The sequence below is a fragment of the Homarus americanus genome, unplaced genomic scaffold (assembly GCF_018991925.1).
Source record: "Homarus americanus isolate GMGI-L3 unplaced genomic scaffold, GMGI_Hamer_2.0 scaffold45848, whole genome shotgun sequence".
In the NCBI taxonomy this organism is placed as follows: Eukaryota; Metazoa; Arthropoda; class Malacostraca; order Decapoda; family Nephropidae; genus Homarus; species Homarus americanus.
The window spans coordinates 971,635-995,397 of record NW_024727688.1 but is presented as its reverse complement, the minus strand read 5'-3'; the positions used below and the strand labels follow the sequence as shown (position 1 = coordinate 995,397).

The 23,763-nt window shown below is 47.0% G+C and overlaps 1 protein-coding gene across 1 annotated transcript in view; it reads right to left on the bottom strand.

Annotated features, from left to right (window-relative positions):
* The window catches only part of LOC121865905 (plexin-B-like), a gene marked incomplete at its 3' end in the record, with an annotated part of 107,964 nt that extends 89,214 nt beyond the window's left edge, over positions 1-18,750 (bottom strand). The window contains exon 1 of the mRNA XM_042365464.1: positions 17,232-18,750. Within this exon, the coding sequence (XP_042221398.1) occupies positions 17,232-18,692 (1,461 nt within the window). The remainder of the gene's footprint in view (positions 1-17,231) is intronic.
* Between the last annotated feature and the right edge of the window lie 5,013 nt (positions 18,751-23,763).

Sequence of the window (23,763 nt, the reverse complement as noted above, 5' to 3'; positions counted from 1 at the left end):
AGGGAGGGTGAGGGAGCTGTGAGGGAGAATGAAGGAAGTGAGGGAGAGGAAAGTTAGTAGCTTAAGAGGAAAAAGGGAAGAATAATAGAATTGGATAATAAAGAAGGAAGGAAGGAAGGAAGGAAGGATCGGAATGGGTGAGAGGGTGAGGGAGAGTATAGGAGAGTAAGGGAGGCAGACATTGAGGTGGGGGAGGAGGGTGTTGTAGTGGGAGGAGGGGGGAGGGTGGTGTAGTGGGGAGGAGGTGGGAGGAGGTGAGGTGTGGTGGGGGAGGAGGTAGGAGGGTGGTGTAGAGGGGAGGAGGTAGGTGGTGTAGAGGGAGGAGGGTGGGAGAGGTGGTGTGGGGAGGAGGAGGGAGGGTGGTGTAGTGGGGAGGTGGTGTAGGAGTGGGAGTGTGTGTAGGAGGGTGGTGTAGGGGGGGAGGTAGGAGAGGGGAGGGAGGTGGGAGGGTGGTGTAGAGGGAGGAGTTAGAGGAGGGGTAGTGAGGAGGAGGTGGGGAGGTGGTGTGGTGGGGGAGGAGGTAGGAGGGTGGTGTGGGGGAGGAGTGGGAGGTGGTGTGGGGGGGAGGTAGGGAGGGTGGTGTAGTGGGGGAGGTGGGGGGTGGTGTAGTGGGGAGGAGTGGGGAGGGTGGTGTAGAGGGGAGGAGGTGGGGGGTGGTGTGGGGGAGGAGGTGGGTGGGTGGTGTGGGGGGAGGAGGAGGTGGGTGGTGGGGAGGGGGAGGGTGGGTGGGTGGGTGTAGGAGGGAGGGAGGGTGGGGAGGGGTGGTGTAGAGGGGAGGAGTGTGGTGTGGGTGGTGTGGAGGGGAGGAGGTAGGGTGGGTGGGTGGTGTGGGGGAGGGGAGGGTAGGGAGGGTGGTGTGTAGAGAGGGAGGGAGGTGGAGTGGGTTAGTATTGGTGTAGAGGGGAGGAGTGTAGGGTGGTGTAGGGGGAGGAGGGGGTAGGTGGGTGGTGTGTGGGGGGAGGAGGTGGGGTGTGGGGGGGTGGTGTGGGTGGGGGGAGGAGGGTGGGTGGTGTGGTGGAGGGGAGGGAGGTAGAGGTGGTGTAGGGGAGGGAGGTAGGGAGGGGTGTGTGGAGGAGGGTGTGGTGTGGAGGGTGGGTAGGAGTGGTGAGGGGGAGGAGGTAGGTGGGTGGGTGTAGAGGAGGAGGTAGGAGGGTGGTGTAGAGGAGGAGGTAGGTGGGTGGTAGAGGAGGAGGTAGGGAGGGTGGGGGTAGAGGGAGGAGGTAGGTGGGTGGTGGTGTAGGAGGTGGTGTAGGGGAGGAGGTAGGTGGGTGGTAGAGGGAGGAGGTAGGTGGGTGGTGTAGAGGGGGAGGTAGGAGGGTGGTGTAGAGGGGAGGAGGTAGGAGGGTGGTGTAGAGGGGAGGAGGTAGGAGGGTGGTGTAGTGGGGAGGAGGTAGGAGGGTGGTGTAGAGGGGAGGAGGTAGGAGGGTGGTGTAGAGGGGAGGATGAAGGCAGCGACAGAGGGGCGTCCCAATTAAATGTCAATATTGGGTAACTGCTGCCTTGATAAAGCGAATTCTGGCTCGTTAAGTGACGAGGCTGTGGCGGTGATCAGTGCCACAGTGAGGCACGCTGGGGTATAGCCACGCACCACCCTGTACTGGTGACCAACACAGTATATATATTCACGGCTCTCGTCCCTCAATAACTTTTGTCATTACCATTTTTATTGGGAAAAATTGGCGAAGCGATCCATGTTGCCAACCGTGAATCTCCCCTCACTTCCGTTTCCCCTCCTCAGTTCCTCACTAATCCCCCCCATGCAACATTCTCCCCTCTAACCTCCCCCTCCCAGCTACCTCTCCTCCCAGCTAACTTTCCCTCATATTTAAATTTCCACTCACCAACTTCAGATCAATAATATAATTCACTAGCATACGATAAGCACTTAAGGTCTTCCTATGATGCCATTAAACCTAAGTAAAGATAAAGATTATTTACGTCAAGATAACTTATCTCTTTTACCACTGCATGAACTGCATTCTCATGACAAGTGATCAGGGAACACGCGCTGGTGAGGGCCGGATCGAACACTGTACTCTACCCCGTGATAGTGTACAGGAGATGAATACAGTCACCCAACTATCTATCTATCTATCTATCTAAACATATAACAAACCCAAAACCTAAAACAAAAATAAATCAGATGACTTAAACAAAATCTAAGACAAGACATAATTTAAAAACATAAAAAACACTGAAACCCCCAAATTTTATCCAACACTCGACACTCTTTTAAAAAAAACTGGTGATAGAGACGAAAATATGGGTGTAAACGAAGGGATCAAGAGCCTTAGCGTCATTGTTGCGTGTCGCCGGGGCATTACCGTGCTATGCCTAAGTAATAGCTTGCCAATATTCACACAAAATAGCCAAAGGGATTGAGGGTGGGGTGAAGGGGTGACACAGACGACGCCCCCCCATCACCCCACCATAAACAACCCCCCCCATATATTTTTTCTCCCCCTCTCTCAGTATAATCAGTTAGTACAGGTATTAACTAAACTCTACGTATAATTCACACTGACACTCGTATACTGGTTCTCACTTGGGGGTGGATATACAGTATAAAGCTTAATAACTCAGCTTAACTACGTCAAAGCTTAGTCGAGTCCACGCGGTCCAGCTTGGTGGGAATAAAGCTCACCTGACCACCTCACATTCACCAGCTTGACCAGGAGACTAAACAGCTTCAAACACCAGAAAAACAGGACCACAATTCCATAAAGACTCCTAAACTGCCTATAGCTTCTTCTTCATAGGATCCTATAGAGAAGGTGATATATATACTGCTTCTATAAACATGATATAGGTTATAGGCAAACATATATTTCTATCTCGGTTTAAATATCGCTACAGCTCATAGGATAAGTGGCCATAAATAAATAAAATAAATAAATAAATAATAAAATAAATAAATAAATAATAAAATAAATAAATCAATCAATAAATCTCACCTCATGGGATTACCTGAACTGTATACAATAATATGTAATTAATATAGAAGAAGGTTAAGGCACTATTAAAACAAGGGATTTATTGTAGCCACTTGTTCGTCTTTCCCAAGTCTGTATTTTCACCATAACTAAGACACTATACCTTCCTGATGTTGTTAGCACGTATGGTGTATATTTATTCATTCTTAAAAGTACCTATACATATTCTCAAGACCTCAACAGTACCTATACACATTCGCTGAAGAACTTATTATACACATTACACAAATTCTTCAAATAAACTAGACATTGATAAAAAAAAAAACCCACCTATATCTGTTCTTAAATTTTTTAGCACAATATTTGATAATAACTAACCCTTTCCCCTCCTTCGTGCCCCCCACCCCTCTCTGCCACCTCTCTCCCCTTCTCTCCCACCCCCACCCCTGCCACCCTCCCCTTCTCTCTCCCCACCTCTCTCACCTCTCCCTTCTCCCACCCCACCTCTCTGCCACCCTCCCTTCTCTCCCACCCCCACCCCTCTGCCACCTCTCTCCTCCCACCCCACCCCCTCTCCCACCCCCACCCTCTCCCACTCCCTCTCTTCTGCCACCTCTCCCTTCTCTCCACCACCCCTCTCTGCCACCTCTCTCCCTTCTCTCCCACCCATCCCCGGAACCCAACCTCGACCAGAGAAACATTTTCAACATCAAAGACCCCAAACAGACGCGATATGAGAGAAAGTCGGTACAAATAGACGTCGCGCGCGGCCAGACACCAGCCAGCCAGTCAGTCAGTCAGTCAGAATATTGACTCATAGTTCTTAACAAAAACACAAGACTGACCTATTTTTTTATACTTGGTTCATGGTGACTGACAGACAGACAGACAGACAGTGTAATAAAATATGAACGAGTTTAGTGAGAGGACAGTGTCACCCACCTGTGCTCTTACCATAATGAGATTGCCCAGGTGTGAAGCGACTCGGGTTAAGGAGCTAATTAGGATATGACAGGTAAGACAAAAAAAGGTCATTAACTCCGACCAAAAGTTAAATATTAAAAGAGAGAGACAGAATAAATAAGAGAAGAAGAAATAAATGAGGATAAGAAGAAGAGAAATGCAGGAACAGGAGGAGGAAGATAGGAAGCAGGAGTCGCCTAGGAAGAGGAGGAAGGAAGGTATGGTAATTAGGAGCCTTTGGAGGAGGAGGAGCCTTTGGAGGAGGAGATTTTGGAAGAGGAAGAGTTTTTGGAGGAGGAAGAAGAGCCTTTGGAAGAGGAAGAGTTTTTGGAGGAGGAAGGGGATGGGAGTAGAAGGATGATGATGATGATGATGAATAAGATAAAACGAACCAATGGTATTGTTAAGATGAGAGAAAGAGACAGACAAAGAGAGAGAGAGAGATAACACCACCATCTCATCCTCCCCTTCCCTCCTCACCCCACCCCTTCCTTCCCTTCCAGCGCAAACATTAAACTCGGTAAAATGTGAAGGGATGGCTGGCTAAGTTTGTACCTCCAGTTCAAAGAGAATCACAATACCAATTCCAGCGTCACTCCTGCACCCCCACCCACGATGACGGGAAGCGACTCCAAGTTGATTTTCCTCCCCAAGTCCTTGATTTGGCCTCGGGATCAGCTGACTGTCCTACTCGGAGGTAAACAGAAGGATTGGGGGCTGGTATCCTACTCCTAATTTGTGATATCCTTTGTGTTCATCCTTCCGCCAGGTATGATACACTACCAGTCAGTCTCGTGTGAGTGAGTGAGTGAATGAATGAATGCGCCCCCCAGAGTACAGTATATTCACACATCCAAAATCACAAGTAGTTCAAAGAGTAGGAAGGGGAACACGACAAAAATGACACAGTGTTCACAGACAAATCAAAACATACACACAGACTGTAAACACACGCTGTAGGTCGGGGACAAGGGAGGCTTTAATAAGTGACACAGGCTACTGATGGATGACTGTAGCACTGAACTGGCAACACAAGAAACCATGGAGCACTAGACAAGAAACCACAGGTAACATGGGGTCTCTACATATATGACTGCGGGCAACATGGAGCTCTAGACAAGAAACTGCGAGCAACAATTAGTTTTAGATAAGCAACTGCAACCATCAAGCAGTCCAAGATAATCAACTTCAGGCATCATTTAGCTCTACACAATCAACTGCAGGCAACATGTAGCTCTAGACAAGCAAAGATAAATTAGTGTTGCCTGAAGGGGTCGAGACTCGCCTAAACATTTACCGAGGCCGGCACCTGCAGCTTCCCACACCCATCCTTCTGCAGCAGGGAAAAATTATGATGTGCCTCCACGCACCTCCCCGCCCTCACCCCACCCTGCCCCCCGCCCCCACCCCACACCTCCCCGCCCCCACCCCACACCTCCCTCAACCCACTCTCCACCTCCCATCTCTCACTATCTCCACCCCTCACTTTCCTCCCTTCCCTACAATCTACCTATCACCAACCCTGTTCATTCCCTGGGCCGGAACCCTGACGATAACGTGACCCTGGAAGAAGAAGATAAAAGGGAGAAGGGGCAAGGAGGAAGGGGGCAAGACAGGGAGGAGAGGTAGAAAGAAGGGATTGGCTGGAAGGGCAAGACGGAAAAGGAGAAAGAGTGTGTGTGTGTGTGTGTGTGTGTGTGTGTGTGTGTGTGTGTGTGTCCAGGAGGTAGGGCAGGAGGAAGAGCAAGGAGGGGACGCCAGATAAGGAGGAGGGGCAATGAGAAAGGGAAAGACAGGTAGGAGTAACAGAGAGGGGGAGGAGAGAGTAAACAAAAAGAAACAGGGAGAAGAGATAACGCGAAGAAGAAACATGAGGAGAAAGAGGAAACAAATAATAAAAGAAGAATAACACGGAGGAAAATAAAAGACGAGGAAAACAAAACAAAAGGTTGGAAAAATTGTGAAGAAATAAACATAAAAGGAGAGAATGAAGAAGAGAGAGAGAGAGGGTGAGTAAGAAAGAGGAGGAGGAAGAAGGGAACATACAAGAGGCGGTAAGGACACAGGGGGAAGAAGAAAAGACGGTGTTAAGGACGTGAGCAGAAGGAGAGGGCGGGAAGGAAGTGAAGGAGGCGAAGGGAGGGGAAGGAGGACACTATAGGAAGAGAAAATGGAGATGAGGAAATGGAACGGGAGGAAAGGTTTCACCCAGATGCCGATTGAAATGTGTGTGTGTGTGTGTGTGTGTGTGTGTGGTAGAGGGAGATATGGCAGTAGTAGGTATATGTGTGGTAGAGGCTGTGGCAGTAGGTGTGGCGGTGGAAGGTGTGACAATAAAGGCCACGAGGAAGGAAGAGGCGGCTGAGGAGGAGGAGGAGGGAAAGGTAAGAACGAATAAGGAAGAGGGAAAAAAAGAAGAGAGGCCAGAGGAGTGTGGAGACAAGAATGTGGTAGAAGGAGAGAAACCAGTATCACAACACACACACACATTGTACCTTTTACATTATAGATCAAATCGAACCCAACACAAACGCCGAGAATATCACTAATTCAGCCCCAGGCCAAACCTTGCATCACCAGTGTTAATCAATTATCTCCAGGTGTGACGACCCCAACCTTTATTAACTTGTGAATAAATTGTTCTCTTAAGATATAATGCAGAAGTACAAATCGTGTTTTTGAATTAGTAATCATTGTCTCAGGATCTCATTAAAAAAACACTCACTTGAATATGATGGTTGATAAGAGGGGTCACTGATTAAGGTCACAGGTTATTTAATGATGATTGATAATTAAGAGAGGTCACTGATTAAGGTCACAGGTTATTTAATGATAGTTGATACGAGAGGTCACTTCTTTAGGTCAAAAGTTAATTATCTTTGTAGTTACTTAAAAGAACATCATTGCATAAAGGTAATACTCACATTGTAGTAAATAATGAGTAATATTTCAAGTAATATCTTATTCAGTAAATATAAACAAACTCTTCCCTCTGCAGCATCAACACTGTGGTAAAGTTATCATCACAGTCTCCCCATACATGTGGTGAGAGCAGAGAGGAAAGAATTAGCTATTTAAAAAACAAAATCCCTATGTGAATTCCAGTATTTATAACAAGACACTAAAACTTTCCTACAGTCGAGAGAATTATTAATGGCCGGATATAAAATGACGTTTCCCCCAAGGAGGTATTTTATATATTTTAACTATAAGGACATGAGTACCTTAGTTCTGAGTGTATAAATATAAGGCAGAATCTCCCTCCTCTCCATGGTTACGTCTGTCTTGTTTGTTTCAGCGTTTTAAACCGATTGATTTTATGGTTGTTGTTGTTATTGGTTGTTGTTGTGGAGCACCTGAGTGTGGCCTCTACTGGGACCTTTTCACTTTTTTGACAACGATTGATCGAGTTAGAGTTTGTTCAGTCCTTCTCTGACATTTTCTTAAAGGTTGATCTGACTGCTAGACCTTTCCTCTCTCTCTCTCTTACTCACTCACAGCTGCAGCCAGGGACCACCACACACACACAAAAATAAATAAGAGTCTTGTTGATAAGGAAACACTGTAATAATAATCAATAATGGTCGTCAACTTCTCGTGTGACTCTTATATCCTGAGGAAATTATGATGCACTTAATGATATGTTCTCACACGACGATGTGAGGAGAAGGGGAGAGGAGGTGGATGGGGTAGGGGAAGGGGCAGGGGATGGGGCAGGGGATGGAGATGGGGCAGGGGAGGGAACGGGGTCTTAGTTGGGGACAGGGCAGGGGAAGGGGAGGCAAGCAGTGGGGGGGATACCGAGCAGTCAGTTAAGTAATTTACAAGACAGCGACGGCAGCAGCAGCCATTTGTTAGGAGTGGCCAGCACGGAGGGTGGAGGAACCAAAGACTATCTCGTATAGTGAATATTGCTGGGTGAGACGCCGTGTAGTTAGCGCTGGTTACTACCACAGCCAGGAGGGTAAAATAAACATACTTGACTATAACTCATCTCCGTGTTCATAAGACCTGACTATCCAAGACTTACGGTGTTGGTGCTAAACGCTGTGAGACCCTCTGGTGGAATAGTCTCACCACCTCACCACCTGGTATCCTACTTGTCTCGGCTTCTCCATGGCCTCTCCTACGGCAGGCACGAATAATGAGCGGCGCTGAAGGACAACTGGAGTGAAACCTAATAGGGCAGCTCGTGACCCGTTGTCGGGATGTCTGAGCACACGAGAACCAGCTGGTTGGTGGAGCAGGTGGTGACAGCTTGGAAGGAGGGAGGAATTGATGGCGAGACGCATGGTTGGATGAAGCTTTGGATCAGGGAGGAAGGAAGGGAGGAGTGGAGGGAATGAAAGCTGTATGAAAAGAGAAATAGAGGGGAGGAGAGAAGTCGGAAAAGATGGATGGTGGGAGAAAGAGAAGAAGTGAATGGATGGAGAAGCAAGAATATGTCGACATGTAAAAAATTTCCTCGTATGTTTTGGTTTCCATCCCCCTCCCTCCTTCAAGTAACATAAGTAGCACGAAATAGCGTAGCAATGCCCTTGGGTTCCCGACTGACAGAGAGAGAGAGAGAGAGAGAGTATGGGAAGGCGTAAGCCCCTTGTAACACACCCGGCTGACTGGATCTTGATAGAGGTGTAGTGACGTGGGCGGTGACGGAGACGATGGTGTTGAAGGGAGGAGAAACGATGAGACTGGCGATAGTACTAATGATCATGACAGTGCTGATAACAGTGACAGCAATTACTACGATGAAGAGGATGGGGGGCAACGATAATGGTGACACTGACGACTATGACAGTGATCGTGTTGGTGCTAATGGTGATAATGACAACAGGTGAATGGTGGTAACAGTGACAGCAGTAGTAGTAGTAGAGGGGGGGGGGAAGAGATGGTGGTGATAGTGACAGGAGGAGCTGTAGGTGATGGTGGCAATAGTGACAGCAGTAGAAGAGGGTGGTGGTGGTGGTGAGAGAGACAAACAGGTGGTGATGGTGGTAATAATGACAGCAGCAGCAACAAAAGGATGGTGATATTGGTGATGGCAAAACAAGGATATTACAACACCAGCTAACATGAACAATCAAGATCATCTTTTGTTCCCCTCCACCCAATAATAACACATTCCATTTAATTTCGCCAGACGAACGACCGCCTGTCTTCTTTAGTCAATATGAGAAGTCGTATTACCCCCCCCCCCACCACCTCACAGGCTGACAGTGACAATATACTCCTGACACTCGAGAGCTGACAATGGGAGAGCGGGAAAGTGTGTTGGTCCACCGGTCGCTAGAATGGCCGCCCGCACGCCCAGCTCAAGCGAATTCCAATAAGAAATAAGAGCAGCTTTGTACCCCGCCACGTGAACACATATTGCTATCACCAACCACTCTCTCTCTACGTTACATCTCATTTTGCTTCCCCCCCCTCCATTCACTCAGACAGTCATGCACTACCACTCACCATAACTGCACCATACAAAGCTACATTAAAATTAAAATATAGAAAACAATCATCACAATACAGGTTATACAATATCATACAAAAATAAAACGGCAGACGGGCAATATACAGCAACAATACAATACGATCTATTGCAATACAGACAACACTAACTTGCAATACAAAAATACGAAGGTTAATTTAAAGATGGAATATGTAGTACGCTCTATGACACAAGGTTTATAACAGGCTCATGCAGTCTATATATATATATATATAAGAGATGTTGGACTAATGTATATAGGAAGTCATCTCGAGTGTATATAGGGAACAGAAGGGTGGATGATTGATAAACACACACACACACACACACACACACACACACATACCGAGAATCTTCACATTGTTGTCACCCCAAAATCAATATGTCACCTTGTTCCGCCTCTGAATCATGTCCACTGCGCCACCACAGGTGTTACCATCTCAGCGCCACCACAAGTGTTACCATCTCAGCGCCACCACAAGTGTTACCATCTCAGCGCCACCACAAGTGTTACCATCTCAGCGCCTCTATAGCCTTAACAAAACACTAACAGCAGCTGTGTGTGTCTCCCTAAAATGGCTACACACCGCCTCGATAGCCAAGCCCAATTAAACAATACTCAAACGTGTCGTCCCAGCCAAGACCGCTCCCTCCTACCTACTGTCTGGGGAGGGGGTAGGGGGGAAGAAGAGAGAGGTGGGGAAGAAACGAGGGGAGGGGGGAAGAAACGAGGGGAGGGGGAAGAAAAGAGAGGTGGGGGGAAGAAACGAGGGATGGGGGGAAGGGGGGTCGAATGCTCTAAGACACCCCCCCCCCCACAAGTCTCATTCTCAAAGGTTCGTAAACGATATCTAGTCTTTGTCACTCTCCAAGAACAAGTTTCCAAAGTGAATATTTACCCGTGTGTGTGTGCGCGCGCGAAGCTAAAATTAGAACAGAAATTCCCCATAAAAATACACTATACAGTACGCCGGGAATTAAAAAGCCAATTTGGGATAAAAAAGAAAAGAAGTCTTTGTGAATCCGGACACTGATTTATTACTTCACCAACGCATTCAGACAACGTCAAGTCGCATTTGAATGTCATTAGAGAAACATCAATTCTTGCGCACCACTAAGTCAAATTATTCTCTTGGGACAGAAGGGAAAGAAGGGACGGAAGGAAAGGAAGGAAGGAAGGGAAGGGAAGGGAAGGAAGGAAGGAAGGAAGGAAGGAAGGAAGGAAGGAAGGAACGAAAGGAACGGAAGGAACGAAAGGAAAGGAAGGAACGAAAGGAAAGGAAGGAACGGAAGGAACGAAAGGAACGGAAGGAACGAAAGGAAAGGAAGGGACGGAAGGAAAGGAAGGGACGGAAGGAAAGGGACGGAAGGAAAGGGACGGAAGGAAAGGAAGGGGAAAATTCTCTTGCAGTTTTACTTACAATTTGGTCCTCGTCTTCTCAGCGTAGGTAAGTGACACACACACACACACACACACACACACACAGATCAGTATTTGCCGATCATTACCGTGACTGAGGTGTTGAGGCTGATCGTTACTACACTTCCTCATCTAATTGTTACCTGACACCTGGAGAGTCTTGCTGATGGTGACGAAAGAGATGGAGTGGGGTGGGGGGTAAAGGTGAGGAAAGGTGAGAGGGGGATGGAGAGGAAGGGTGAGAGGGATGGATGTGGGGGAGGAATGGGGAGAGAAAGGAGGGAGGGATAGTGGGAGGAAGGAGAGATATTGATGTGAGAGGGAGGGATGGTGAGAGGAAGAGGGACCTGGAGAGGATGGGTAAGAAGAGGAGGAGGAGAGAGGGAGGGGAGGAGGGAGGGAGGAGGGAGGGAGGGAGGCAGGGAGGAGGAGGCAGGGAGGAGGGGAGGAGGGAGGGAGAGATGTTAATGTACTTGTGTTTTGATGAGAATTGTGGGTGATAGAGGCTGTGACATGTGATTTGGTGATGGTGTTAAGATGGTGTTTGGTGTGATGGTGTTATGGTGATGGTGTTACGGTGTTATAATGATGGTGTGTATGTTGTTAAAGAGGTGGTGTTGTGTTAAGATGATGTTATGGTGATATTGACAGTGTGAAAGGGAAGGGTGGAAGGGAAGGGGGGAGGAAGAGGGGGAGAAAGGGGGAGGAAGGGAGAGGGAGGGGGAAAGGGGAGAGGGGGAAGGAAAGGGGGAAGAAGGGAAGGGGGAGGAGGGGGGAGGGAAAGGGGGAGGGGGAGAGGAAGGGAAAGAAAGGGGAAGAAGGAAAGGGGGGAAGGAAGGGGGAAGAAGGGAAGGGGGGAAGGGAAGGGAAAGGAAGGAAGGAAAGGGGAAGGGGGAAAGGGGAGGGAAGGGGAAGGGGAAGGGAAGGGGGAGGAAGGGGAGGGAGTGGAGGGAAGGGAGGGAATGGGAGAGAGGGGGAGAGGTGGGAGGGAAAGGGGAGGGAGAGGAAGGGGAGGGAATGGGAAGGGAGAGGGATGGGAGGGAAAGAGGGGAGAATGGGAGGGAAAGGGGGAGAATGGGGAGGAAAGGGGGTAAGGGGAATGAACGGGAATGGAGAATTTCAACAATTATGACAGAAACCTCTCGCGTTACACACAGTCGTTAGGGCCGTCCACTGCTAATGAAGGAGGGCGTAAAGTGAGGGCTGGAGGCCATTGTGGTGTGATAGACAGTAGTTGGTTGAAATGGGTGTTGTTAGCGGCGGAGATAGTGGCGAATAATGGTCGTGTGCAAGTGTGCGACAGTCGATACAGGCCAGTCCTGTGTAGTGGGTGGAGGGAGGGGGTGTAGTGGGTGGGGAGGGGGTGGGTGGGGGAGGGGGTGTGGGTGGGGGAGGGGGTGTGGGTGGGGAGGGTGTAGGGGTGGGGGAGGGGGTGTAGTGGGTGGGGGGGAGGGGGTGAGTGGTGGGGAGGGGTGGGGGGTGGGTGGGGGAGGGGGTGTAGTGGGTGGGGGGGGGTGTAGTGGGTGGGGGGGGTGAGTGGGTGGGGGAGTGTGGGTGGGGGGAGGGGTGTAGTGGTGGGGAGGGGGTGTGGTGGGTGGGGAGGGGGTGTGGTGGGTGGGGAGGGGTGTGGTGGTTGGGGGAGGGGGGTGTGAGTGGGGGGTGTGGTGGGTGGGGAGGGGTGTGGTGGGTGGGGGGGGGGGGTGTGGTGGGTGGGGAGGGTGTGGTGGGTGGAGGGGGTGTAGTGGGTGGAGGGAGGGGGTGTAGTGGGTGGGAGGGGGGGTGTGGTGGGTGGGGGGTGTAGTGGGTGGGAAGGTGTAGTGGGTGGGGGAAGTGTAGTGGGTGGGGAAGGGGTGTAGTGTGTGGGGAAGGTGTAGTGTGTTGGGGAATGGGGTGTGGTGTGTTTGGGGAATGGGGTGTAGTGTGTGGGGGAAGGGGGTGTAGTGTGTGGGGGAAGGGGTGTGGTGTGTGGGGGAAGGGGTGTAGTGTGTGGGGGAAGGGGTGTAGTGTGTTGGGAAGGGGGTGTGTTGGGGAGGGGTGTAAGGTTATGGGGGTGAGGAGTGCAAGGCTGAGGGTGTGAGGGTAGGGGAGAGATATTTAGTAGTTAACACCTAAATTACTATGGGAAATCGGCTTTAATAGTGTAATTCATCGTGTAAATACAACTATGACCTTAATTGCCGTCAGATATGAGCTGTTATGGGGGATATTAATAAAATGGAGGGTAAAAAATCGCCAAAAAACTAATAAAACCTAACCTAACCAAACCAGAAATACCTGAACTAACTTCCAAGCGCCCATGGACCCCCTCCCCCCCGCCGGTGTATAATAAACTTATCTTAATTAGGAGATATAGGTGAAAATCCACACTGGCCAGGACCCTTCCTCTTCGTCAGCGTCCGTCTCTTACCACAGTATGACGATCTACACGGCACTGACACTCGGAATCACATCTCGGACACTTTACTGACGAAACGAGAACACCGTAATCCTTAAAGATGTCAACGGCTGAGGTGTAGTTGTCCAAAACGCGCTAAATAACGCGCCGGTCAGCCAAAGTACACCTTTCACACACACAGACGCCATCTTCCAACTACCTGCTCTGCCTGCTCATCAAGGCTAGCGCTGATTGGCCAATGAAAAATCAAGCGCATGCGCACAACTATCACGTCACATCGACACTCACGCAAGAGACCATATACGAAAGATAGGAAAACTGGAGCTTTTGGGTGTGCGTGTAGTAAGGGCCTCTGAGGCAGAAGGCGTTAGTATCGGTGAGAACATCGTCTGTTGACCGAATACGTCGATTCCCTCGACAACAGGAACAGTTGAGTGTATATATGCATAATTACAGTTGAGATTCACTTAAAGAAATTATTTCCTCCGCGTCATACGAGTTGTTTACGTTCGGCGCCACGACCCTGGCCGGCATGCAGCCGATGCGACGCCAGTTGCTAAGTATTTCGAGTTCGACCAAGGAAAGAGCTCGCTCCAAAGACTATGACTATATACGATTTACAGTACATGTCGAGAAAACAATAACTTAATGGTTAATAAACTCAGAGAACGTACAAAAATATAATAAAAATTATAGTGAATAATAACTCGAGACGCAGAGGTGGAGTTTGAGATTACCCCCCCCCCCCTTTTCGGAGCTGGATTTTATTTTGGGCCTTGCCGATAGATGGAGCTGATTCCGGCTTTGCGGCACACGGTTAATTCAATAGCTTTCGGACGAGCTTTTCTTTCATTCGTATAATTATAGACTTTGACTCACGCTGACTGGCCGAGTAATTCAAATATAAATTTAAAAATAACTCAAAAACTAAAAATTGGCGAAGGAAACGTTATAGAATAAGTTATTTTAGTTTTTCCTCTATCTGCCCATACAAAAGTCAATATACAAATAGGTGTTAATAACTACTAAATATTAACCGGGTAGGGGTGAGTGGTGTAGTGGGTCGGGGGTGAGGTGGTGGGATAAGGTGGTGTAAGTGTGTGGGGTGTGAGGAAAATACTAGGTAGGAGATTCATATTCGCTAAAACCATTACTTCAAAGACAGTGTTTGGCGGTGACTGATGACTCGAGATACTGACAAGTCCCAAGTCTAGATGTTGTGGTGAATGATTTCGTGGTAGTTCAGTAATTCCAAGGCGGAGGAAGGAAGACATGATTGGTTCTTCTTGTTTAATTCTCTCTGTTAAAATGAGTTGTATTAATTGTTGATGGACTAGTTTAATTACCGACCTATTGTAGTTACGTAGTTAAAGGCCTTAGTTATTGAAGAGCGCAGGAGTAGTATCTATTATAATTAATGATGGATTGATTTTAATTATCGCCTGGTGTTTATATTCATCTCTCTCTCTCTCTCTCTCTCTCTCTCTCTCAATTTTATACATGGCTTTCGACTAACCTAACCTAACCCAACCCAATCTGACCCAAGCCGAGCCAAGCCAACCTAACCCAGCTATTCACGAATAAAAAAACCCAACTTTGATCGATCTTTTGATTACTGTGTAGTGGAAAGTGAGCTATTAATTTATTTAGACACTATGCTATAAGTTAAATACGAATAATAACATTAATAGGAGCTATTTACTCACTCATAATTAACGATATTCATATTTTTTAAACATCTTGTGAGTTATAATGAGCTTGGAGTTATTCATTACTTCACTGGTGGGGTTCACACGAGGTATATATTTATCGTCTCTTGGTGTTCGAGGTTAACACGTGGAGTCATTTAATAGCTCATAGGTATTGTGAATAAGTTAAATATATATCTTTTTATTCATTCTACCTGAACTCTTTTGACTCGAATATTCAATCATTCACCGGCAATATATCCAGGTTATATATTGTTCATATATATAGTTTTAACCTCACCACACATTATATATTTTCCTGTTTTTTGATCATGAAAGAGCGATGAAAGTGTCCATGATGTGGTATTATATATATTATAAATTTATTAACGATTCAATAGAGTAATTTGATGGCACTTGGGTTTACTGTATGTTCCCCCCCCCCCCACACCCCCTCCCCCTCGGCAGGTGATTCAATACAGGTAAATAATGAGTGTTAATGATCGACCCGACATTTGTGTGGTGACAGGTGACGAGGTTGTGGTCGTTAGCGTCAACCATAATCGTAAATAACCTAATCTAACCAAACCTAACCTAACCTAACCTAACCTAACCTAACCTAACCTAACCAAACCTAATCTAGCCGAAATGAAAAGTGAGAACGACAGTCGACACAGTGTTCCTGGCCTTCAACCTATCCCTCCACCTCCCTCTATCTATCCCTCCACTCCTTCTAGTTATCTTCCACTCATCATCCTACCTTATACCCCCTCTAGCTCCTCCCTCTGTGTCCCCCCTCCATCCACACACACCCCTCCCCTCCACCCACCCCCCCTTGCCTTTTACTGCTTTCCTATACTCTCTCTCTCTCTCTCTCTCCATTTGCCTCCTCAACTCTCTTCTCTCCGTCTATCTCTACACCTCTTCTTCTACCCTTCTACTTGGGGGATAAGAGGATGAGGGAGAATAGAGGAGGAGGAGGAAAAGGAGAGGGAGGAGGAGGTGGGGAGAGAGGGGGGGGGGAAGTAGGGGGTAATTAAAGGGTCATCAGACCATCTGGCAGAACGGGTCAGTGGGAGGCCCTGGAGAAGCTGCGTCTCCTTGTTGTTCTCGTTAACTTTCCCCCTCCCTCTCTCTCTCTCACTTTCTCTCTCTCTCTCTCACTCTCTCCCCTACTGGTGCCTCTACATGGTGGTAGTGGTGGTGGTGGTGGTTACTTGCAGCATCGTACCCCAGCTGGTAATATCTGGGTGGGTGGAGCAACAAACACGAAAATTAATCCAGTTTACCAAAATTAACCGCCCGATATACATGAAAACACAAAGGTAAATCCAATCCATTATCGGATATATTAAATCCTATTGTTTATTTACACGCGTAACATATCACTTATTTACCAACACACAGCATCGATTACTAGGGATGAGTACAAGTGTGGCGGCGTGTCACCCTTACTAGTGCCGCCGCTTACTGTGCCTCCTGCCAAACAAACACTCAAATATATGCAAACACGCATATGGCACAACACATAAATACACAGGAATACATGCACATGCGTTTAAAAGCACACACACACACACACACACACACACACACACACACACACACACACACACACTTTAACCTAACCTAGCCATGACGTCAGGTGGTGTACATATCTTCGGCAGATAACTTAAGATACTGAGATATTTTTCCTTCCATCTTTTGCCTTTCTACACGTTTTTGGGGTATGGAATATCTGCTAATTGTTTCCTCGATAAGGATCAACCTGTGAGGCGGCTCAATTCATTATGAAAACCACGACACAAAAACCTGAAGAGAGAACTGACGAAGAAGTCTAATTAAAATGTCATCAGAGTCTGTGACGCGCCACCACACGACGGAGGCTGGGGGACGTAAGGTGATAGGGAGGGCAAGGGGCTTGAGGGGAGGCAGGGGTTTAGGGGGGGAGAGTAGGTTAGCTAGATGTGGCAAGAGATCTGGGTGAGCCAGAGGGAGACATGGGGTCGGGGAAGGGAGTGTGTGCTAGGAGAGGCAGTGGGGTGAGTTAGGTTACCGTGAGTAGTGGTGGTAGCCGCTCCTACTGTCCAGGCAGTTAATAAGTACTACCCCAAGTGTTATGACACAGGTTAGTGAGTTATCATAACTCACTTCTGGTGTTACTTTCACCACAAACAACAGCTGGACTCTGGGCTCATCACGGTTGTAAAAGAGATATTAAACTTCAGTGATCTTTGTCGTAAGGGGATTCGAAGACAATTTATCAGACCTTCATTAGCATCCAAATTAAGCAGTGAGAGATTACGTTTTTGTCTCACACGTGACGAGTCTAACAAGGTGGAGGACTTACCTTCTTGATGGTGCCGGTGCTGGTGCCCAGGAAGGCGACGGTGTGGGCGGCGGCAGCTGTGGCTTGCAACCCCGTCACCAAGGTCCTGGGCAGCCGCAGTGCCGCCCTGCCCACCACAGGCGCCGGGCCGGAGATCTTGAGACCCACTTCACAGAAGGAGAGGATGTTGCCCATGGTGCCCTGCTGGGGACACTTGCCGTTGAGGATGGGGCCAGAGATGTACTCCATACTGCGGTACAACATGGACCCGTTGAAGCACATGTGGATGTTTTCGTTAAACTTGGCTTCAATATCATGCACAGAGTACACACACACGGCAGAGGCGGTCTCAGGCCTCGCTGTGTGTCCTTGTGAGGGCGCGAACACGCCCACCAGGAGCGGGTCACCTTTGGCCATGCCCATGCTGGCGGCCAGGTCACTGCCTGCACGGATCAGCTTGGCGTCCTGCACCAGATTGTAGTTGGCGCTGTCACCTCCCTGACACTCGAGTGTGATCTCCGTGTAAGAGTCATAGTTGGGGTCCGAGATACAAGACCTAGAGATGCGACTCACGTAGCCAGATTCTTCTTGTCCTGGGAGGTGCGACTTCTTCTGCACCGTCAGGAAATACACGTAGTTGGTAGCATTAAAACCATAGACATACTGAACGAGGAAGTGGTCCCGTAGCTTAACATCTATACGAAGTAGTGACTGTTTAGAGTAGGAAAACTCTGCGTAATCTAGATCATAGAGATTTCTGGTAGAGATGGCGGGAACATCGTGACGGTAATCCCCGACGGTGGTGAAGGTGGTGCCAACGTAAAGTGCCTCTGAGCCACCCCATGGGTGGTACCGTTCTGGTCCCACGAATGCAAACGTAGAGGCATTGGGGTGGTTGGCTGCTACGGACTTAGGAATGTAATTCCGATGCACCGAGATGTTCCCTAGGTGATAAGTGTCACATGCGCCCTGTGACACAGACCCACACGCTATCACTCGACCAACAGACTGTGCTACTACGAGCAGCTTATTGTAGTTATCAGTGGGCACTTTCTGAACGTGGGGTTCGCACCCACTAGCGTGGCAAGACGGGGAGTCTTGTCGAGGTCCCGTTACCACCTGGTGCAGCGGGTAGAAGGTGTCACCATCTAACTGATAGAGGCGGTTCACAGCACCAAGGTAGACATCATCAGTGTTGGAGTCGAGCGACAGGTGAGTGAGTCTGTGGGTGCCATTGGCTGGTGTGAACTGTGCCACCACAGCACGCGTCACGTTGAATGCTACTGTGCCAGCATTCTGTTCCCACTGCACCGCCTCCGAGTCTTCTTTAGGAGGGCTCAACCCCCCGCCCGCCTCCGGTAGCAGGGAACCGCCCAGGACGAGATGGAGTCCGCTGAGTAGCAGGTAGATGCGAACGGCCCGGACAGCTAGAGGGTGCGCCGCTGGCGCCGCCGCTGCTGCTGCTGCTGCTACTACTGCCATGGCGGCCCCGGGCGTCACTCACCGCGAGGATACCCACGCCTCGCCTCGCCGGCCCATCCTGCAAGAAATAATCTCAGATTAATACACGCACAAGGACGACACAACACACAATGATTGACTAAATAATAACACAAAAAAAGAGAGAGAAAGATTTTTATGATAACCCATTTACTGACTCTAATATTAATGCAGCTGTCATACGAGAAATTGAATTTTATGTGTATGTTATTGCCATCCAGTGACCCCACATTATACCGTGAAACTACGTCCTCCCGTATTACAGATTACCAGGCTCCTCTACACGCCCCCCCTCTCTCCCGTGTCTAAAGTGGATTATAGAGGAGCAAGACACACCTTATTATATGGCTGGTGTTGGAGGCTGCCAGGCAACAAGATCTGGCTATCACTGTTGGCGGCGTACATGACACTGCACTTGTGTATCACCATAATATTGATAATAACCAGAACCACCAATAACACGGCTCACCATCTACACCAAGACCAAAATTTTCAACTTACAGTATTATTAGTTTGGCTCATCCTTCCTCTTCATAGTGTTTATAAGATACAACAAGAGGGATATTTACTGGTATTAGTCAGCAGCATGAACACTTTTACTGACACACACACACACACACACACACACACACACACACACACAACAACAACAAACTCAGCTGAGGCAATGAACGGTTCAACACATACACCAGAGAAGGTTACACCATCCACCCACCCACACAACCCACCCACCCACCCGCCCACCCACCCACCCAGACAGCACAGCTTCAGTAACAATGTTAACATACCAACAAGGACGCCGCTTGTTCACAGGTGTCTGACGGCTGAATAAACGTCACTGTGGTTGCCGGCAGTGACCACAGTGTCCGGGAGTGTAAATGGGGTCAGGGTAGGTTAGGTTAGGTAACACCAACAAGAGGAACTACACCACTTAAGTCCCCCCTCTCTCTCTCTCTCTCTCTCTCTCTCTCTCTCAAAACAACAATGACATCATAATCAACCCCACCAAAATAACTATGACGTCACGTTTGTAAGCAATGAGTGCTAAAGGGACTCAGTACAGCGTAAGAGTCCAACCTCGCGTGAGTTAACGAGTACATAGCTAATTTGCCTCGACTGTGATGTAAATTAAGAGGATTTATTTTTATTTTTTGGTTCAATTAATAGTTTATATAAAGTAGTGTGAAATATATTAATACTGTGGTGGTGATTGTGTATGTATTCCTAGCCTCTATGTATACTGTATAGTGTATGCCTATGTATTAAGTCCCTCTCCCACTCCCCCTCTCCTCCACCTTCTCCTCCCCTCTCTCTCCCTCCTGCCTCTCCTCCCCTCTCTCTCCCTCCTGCCTCTCCTCCTCCTCCTCCTCCCTCTCTCTGGATATGGTGACCTCCTCCTTCAAATAACTGGAGTGGATAAGTAAGAGTTAAATGTTGTGATGTAAATGAGAGAGTTGTAGAAAAAATAAATTTAAAACGAAAAGGTACTTGTCACACACACACACACACACACACACACACACTCTCTCCAGTTGCTATAAGACTTCTCCTCCTCCTCACACAACAAAACCAAAAGCCAATATGTAAAAATGGAATAAATTTAAAAAAAAAAAAATGATTGAATAGTAAAAAAAAAATAACAGAACAGAACGAAGACTGAAAAGATAAACTAGACAAAAAAATGTGAAGCCCCCCCTCCACAGCCCTTACCCCAAAAGGAGACATGCAAAAACGTGATAAAAACAGTCATAAAACAAAAAATTGAATTGGATATTTACCCCCAAAAAAATGAAAACGAGAGAAGGACGAAAGGGAGGCATAGAAAAAATTGTAGATAAACAAGAGAAAAGGAAAAAAAACAAAAGGGGATAAAAACAAAACACAAAAACAGGATTACTTTTTTGTGTTTTATTTATGGTAACAAAAGTGAAGAGAAGAAACAAAATATAATAATAATAATAATAATACAGTGGATGAATAAGATGAATAAAGGAATGTAAGTGAATATAAATAAATGGTGTCATGGCATCAGAAAAGAAATATATATGACGACGGAATTTTCTGAGCACTAAAGAAAGAAAGAAAGAAAGGATGGAAGAAAGGAAGAAAGAAAGAAAGAAAGAAAGAATAAGGCTGGCAATTTAGGCAGAGAGAGAAAGAAAGAAAGAAAGAAAGAAAGAGAGAGAGAGAGAGAGAGAGAGAGAGAGAGAGAGTAACAGAGTGACAGACGGTGAAGTGGGGGAGAGGAGGAGGGAGAGAAGGGTTGTGAGAGGCTGGGAGAGGGAGGTGAGAGAGGGAGGGAAGGAGAGTGAATACCTAGGTTCAGGAGTGAGTGGGGGAGAGAGGGGAGAGAGGTTGGATAAAAATGGAAGTTTTGAGTTGATGGAAGGCTGAGGGAGAGAACGTAAAAAGATTTTTAAAAAATGTGTGTGAAATGAGACACAGCAGAGAGAGAGAGAGAGAGAGAGAGAGAGAGAGAGAGAGTTGAAAACACACAATAAACCCAACGTGACTGTTAGAGGAAGGCGGAACCCTCTCGAGTCAGTTTTTGTCTTGCAATCTCGACAGCAAAATATTAATAACTGTGTTGGGTATAACAATCAATATTTGCATACAAGTCCCAACCAGTACTGGGGTGTGCGGTGCGCCTCCTAGCGAGACAGGGGGACCTAACCAGGCCTCAAGAGGACCCTGGAAAGGCTTACAAATTCCACCTAATCCGACAGAAATATGCTTAAAAAATTCCTTAAACCAGTGTCACATTTCATTAGAGTTTTGACAGAGCAGATTAAGCATGACAGGCCCGACAGGCTCTAGCCGACGGGGATGGGGGGGAGGAAAACCAAGGACAGTTGCCACTTTGCTGAATTCACTTGGTGTTTACTGTCATACCGACACTTTTTTGATGAGATACTAATTGTCATTAATGAATAAATCCTCGAGACTCAATCATCGCAATGCAATTTCGCGAATAAAAAGGGAGGGAGAGCCAGAAAAGAGGAGAGGGAGGAAGAGGGAGGGATTACATGGCCTCAGAAGAAGACTGGGGAAGAAAGGGGGAGAGATATATAGAGAAAGAGTGGTATTTTCGGAGGAGATATGCAGCAACCCAGAGATAGGAGAGGAGGAAGGAGAGGGAGGAGGGGGAAGAGGGAGGAGGGAGGGAGGGAGGGAGGGTAAGGAACGTATCCCATACTTAAAACTTTTTAATCGTTGGTTTGTTTACTTAATAATAATAATAATAATAATAATCTGAATAATATCAATATAAAAAATCTGAATGACCAAGGAAGAGAAAAAAAATAATGATACGATAATAAACACAATAATACAGAGAACGATTATATATATATATAGACTTAGAACGTAGTGATGAAAATTGGCTTACCTGAATATAACATGGAAGAGGAACAAACACACGCATCTTTCTTTCGGTCTCTGCCACACACACACACACACACACACACACACACACACACACACACACACACACACACACACACACACACACACACACACACACACACACATACACTAGCCACGAAGAATCAGTCTCATCCCTGTTACTATTCTTTTATACCAACTCAGGAGTGGAAGGCAGCAAGAATAATGCATGAATCAATCTCAATGGCCTGTCAAATCACTTCAGCAGAGCAATGCACCAGGAACCGACAGGGTGTGAACAGATATGCCAGGGAGCGTTGGCTGACGAGAGGGCTTGAACGAACGAGTGAATTAGCCTATATACTCTTAACACGGAAGAATTCGGGATGATCACTACACAACTGGAATCAAATTACTACGTGTATATATATATGACTGTGTCTAGGCTTTAGGTATATATTTCTCACATAATTAACCAGAAGACAACACCTGTATAACAATAAACATCTATGGAATAACATTGTACCTGTACTAATTACCCACACCTGTACAAACTCTGCATCTGTAATCACACACACACACACACACACACACACAATAACAACACACACACAAGGATCAATAAAAAATATCTTTCCCACCTCAACCTTTTCTCCTCCTACCCCCCACACACACACACAATAATAACAACAAAAAATCACACACCCATTAACACCAACACCATCAATGCCATCAATTAAGGAGCTAAAATCCCATTTCGCTTCCTGCCCTACAAAAATGGTCGGCGCCGCACCATCGACAAAAGGCCAGCCCGGTAACACGGCACACGCCCTACGGTTTTGATTTTCAGTCCTGGGAAAAAAAAAGAAGAAAAAAGAGAGAGAGAGAGAGAGAGAGAGGAGAGAGGTAGGTGGTGGCGGCACAGACGCCCCTTAGATCTTCTCCTCCTCCATCATCCCTCTCTCCCCCCTCCTCGCCCCCCCTGTTTCTTTTTAACCTGAATTAAAAGAAATAAGCAAAAAAAGGTGGTAATTAATTAAGGACACGAACCAATAGGACTTAGTTTTACCGGACTAGGCAAAACAACAGTAAAAAAAAAAAAGAATAAAAAAACATGATTAAAAAACGGGAATCAAACCAAAAGGAATTAAACCAACACAGGAACCAATGCAAGGGAAATAAACCAACAGGGGGAAAAAAAGGAAATCAATTGTGACATCTTAAAAAAAAAATAAAATAAAAATAAACAAATAAAAATAAAAATTAAAAAAAGTGGAAAAGTCGACCAAAATAAAGTTACCGCATCAGTCAACACTATGATCAGCTGTGACACAAGAGACTCAGGGTGAAAGAACAAATGAAAGAAGAATGAAGAAAAATGAAAGAAAAATAAAAAAGAAAGACATATCATTGCCTTAGACACAAATAGCATAAACAATAGGAAATTCCGATTACCTGTGAGTTTTAAAATAAAGGTTAAAAAAAATATGAATAAAGTTGAAAGAATGAAAGAAAGAAAAAAAAAATCAATGAACAGAAACTTACATCAAAAACAAACAAGTAATCAACCATGACACATAGAATTAGACAACCCTTAACAACCCTCACGTCAAATCAAGTGTGACCGAGGGGTGATGAGTGTGAGGGGCAGGGGGGGTGTGTGCTCATG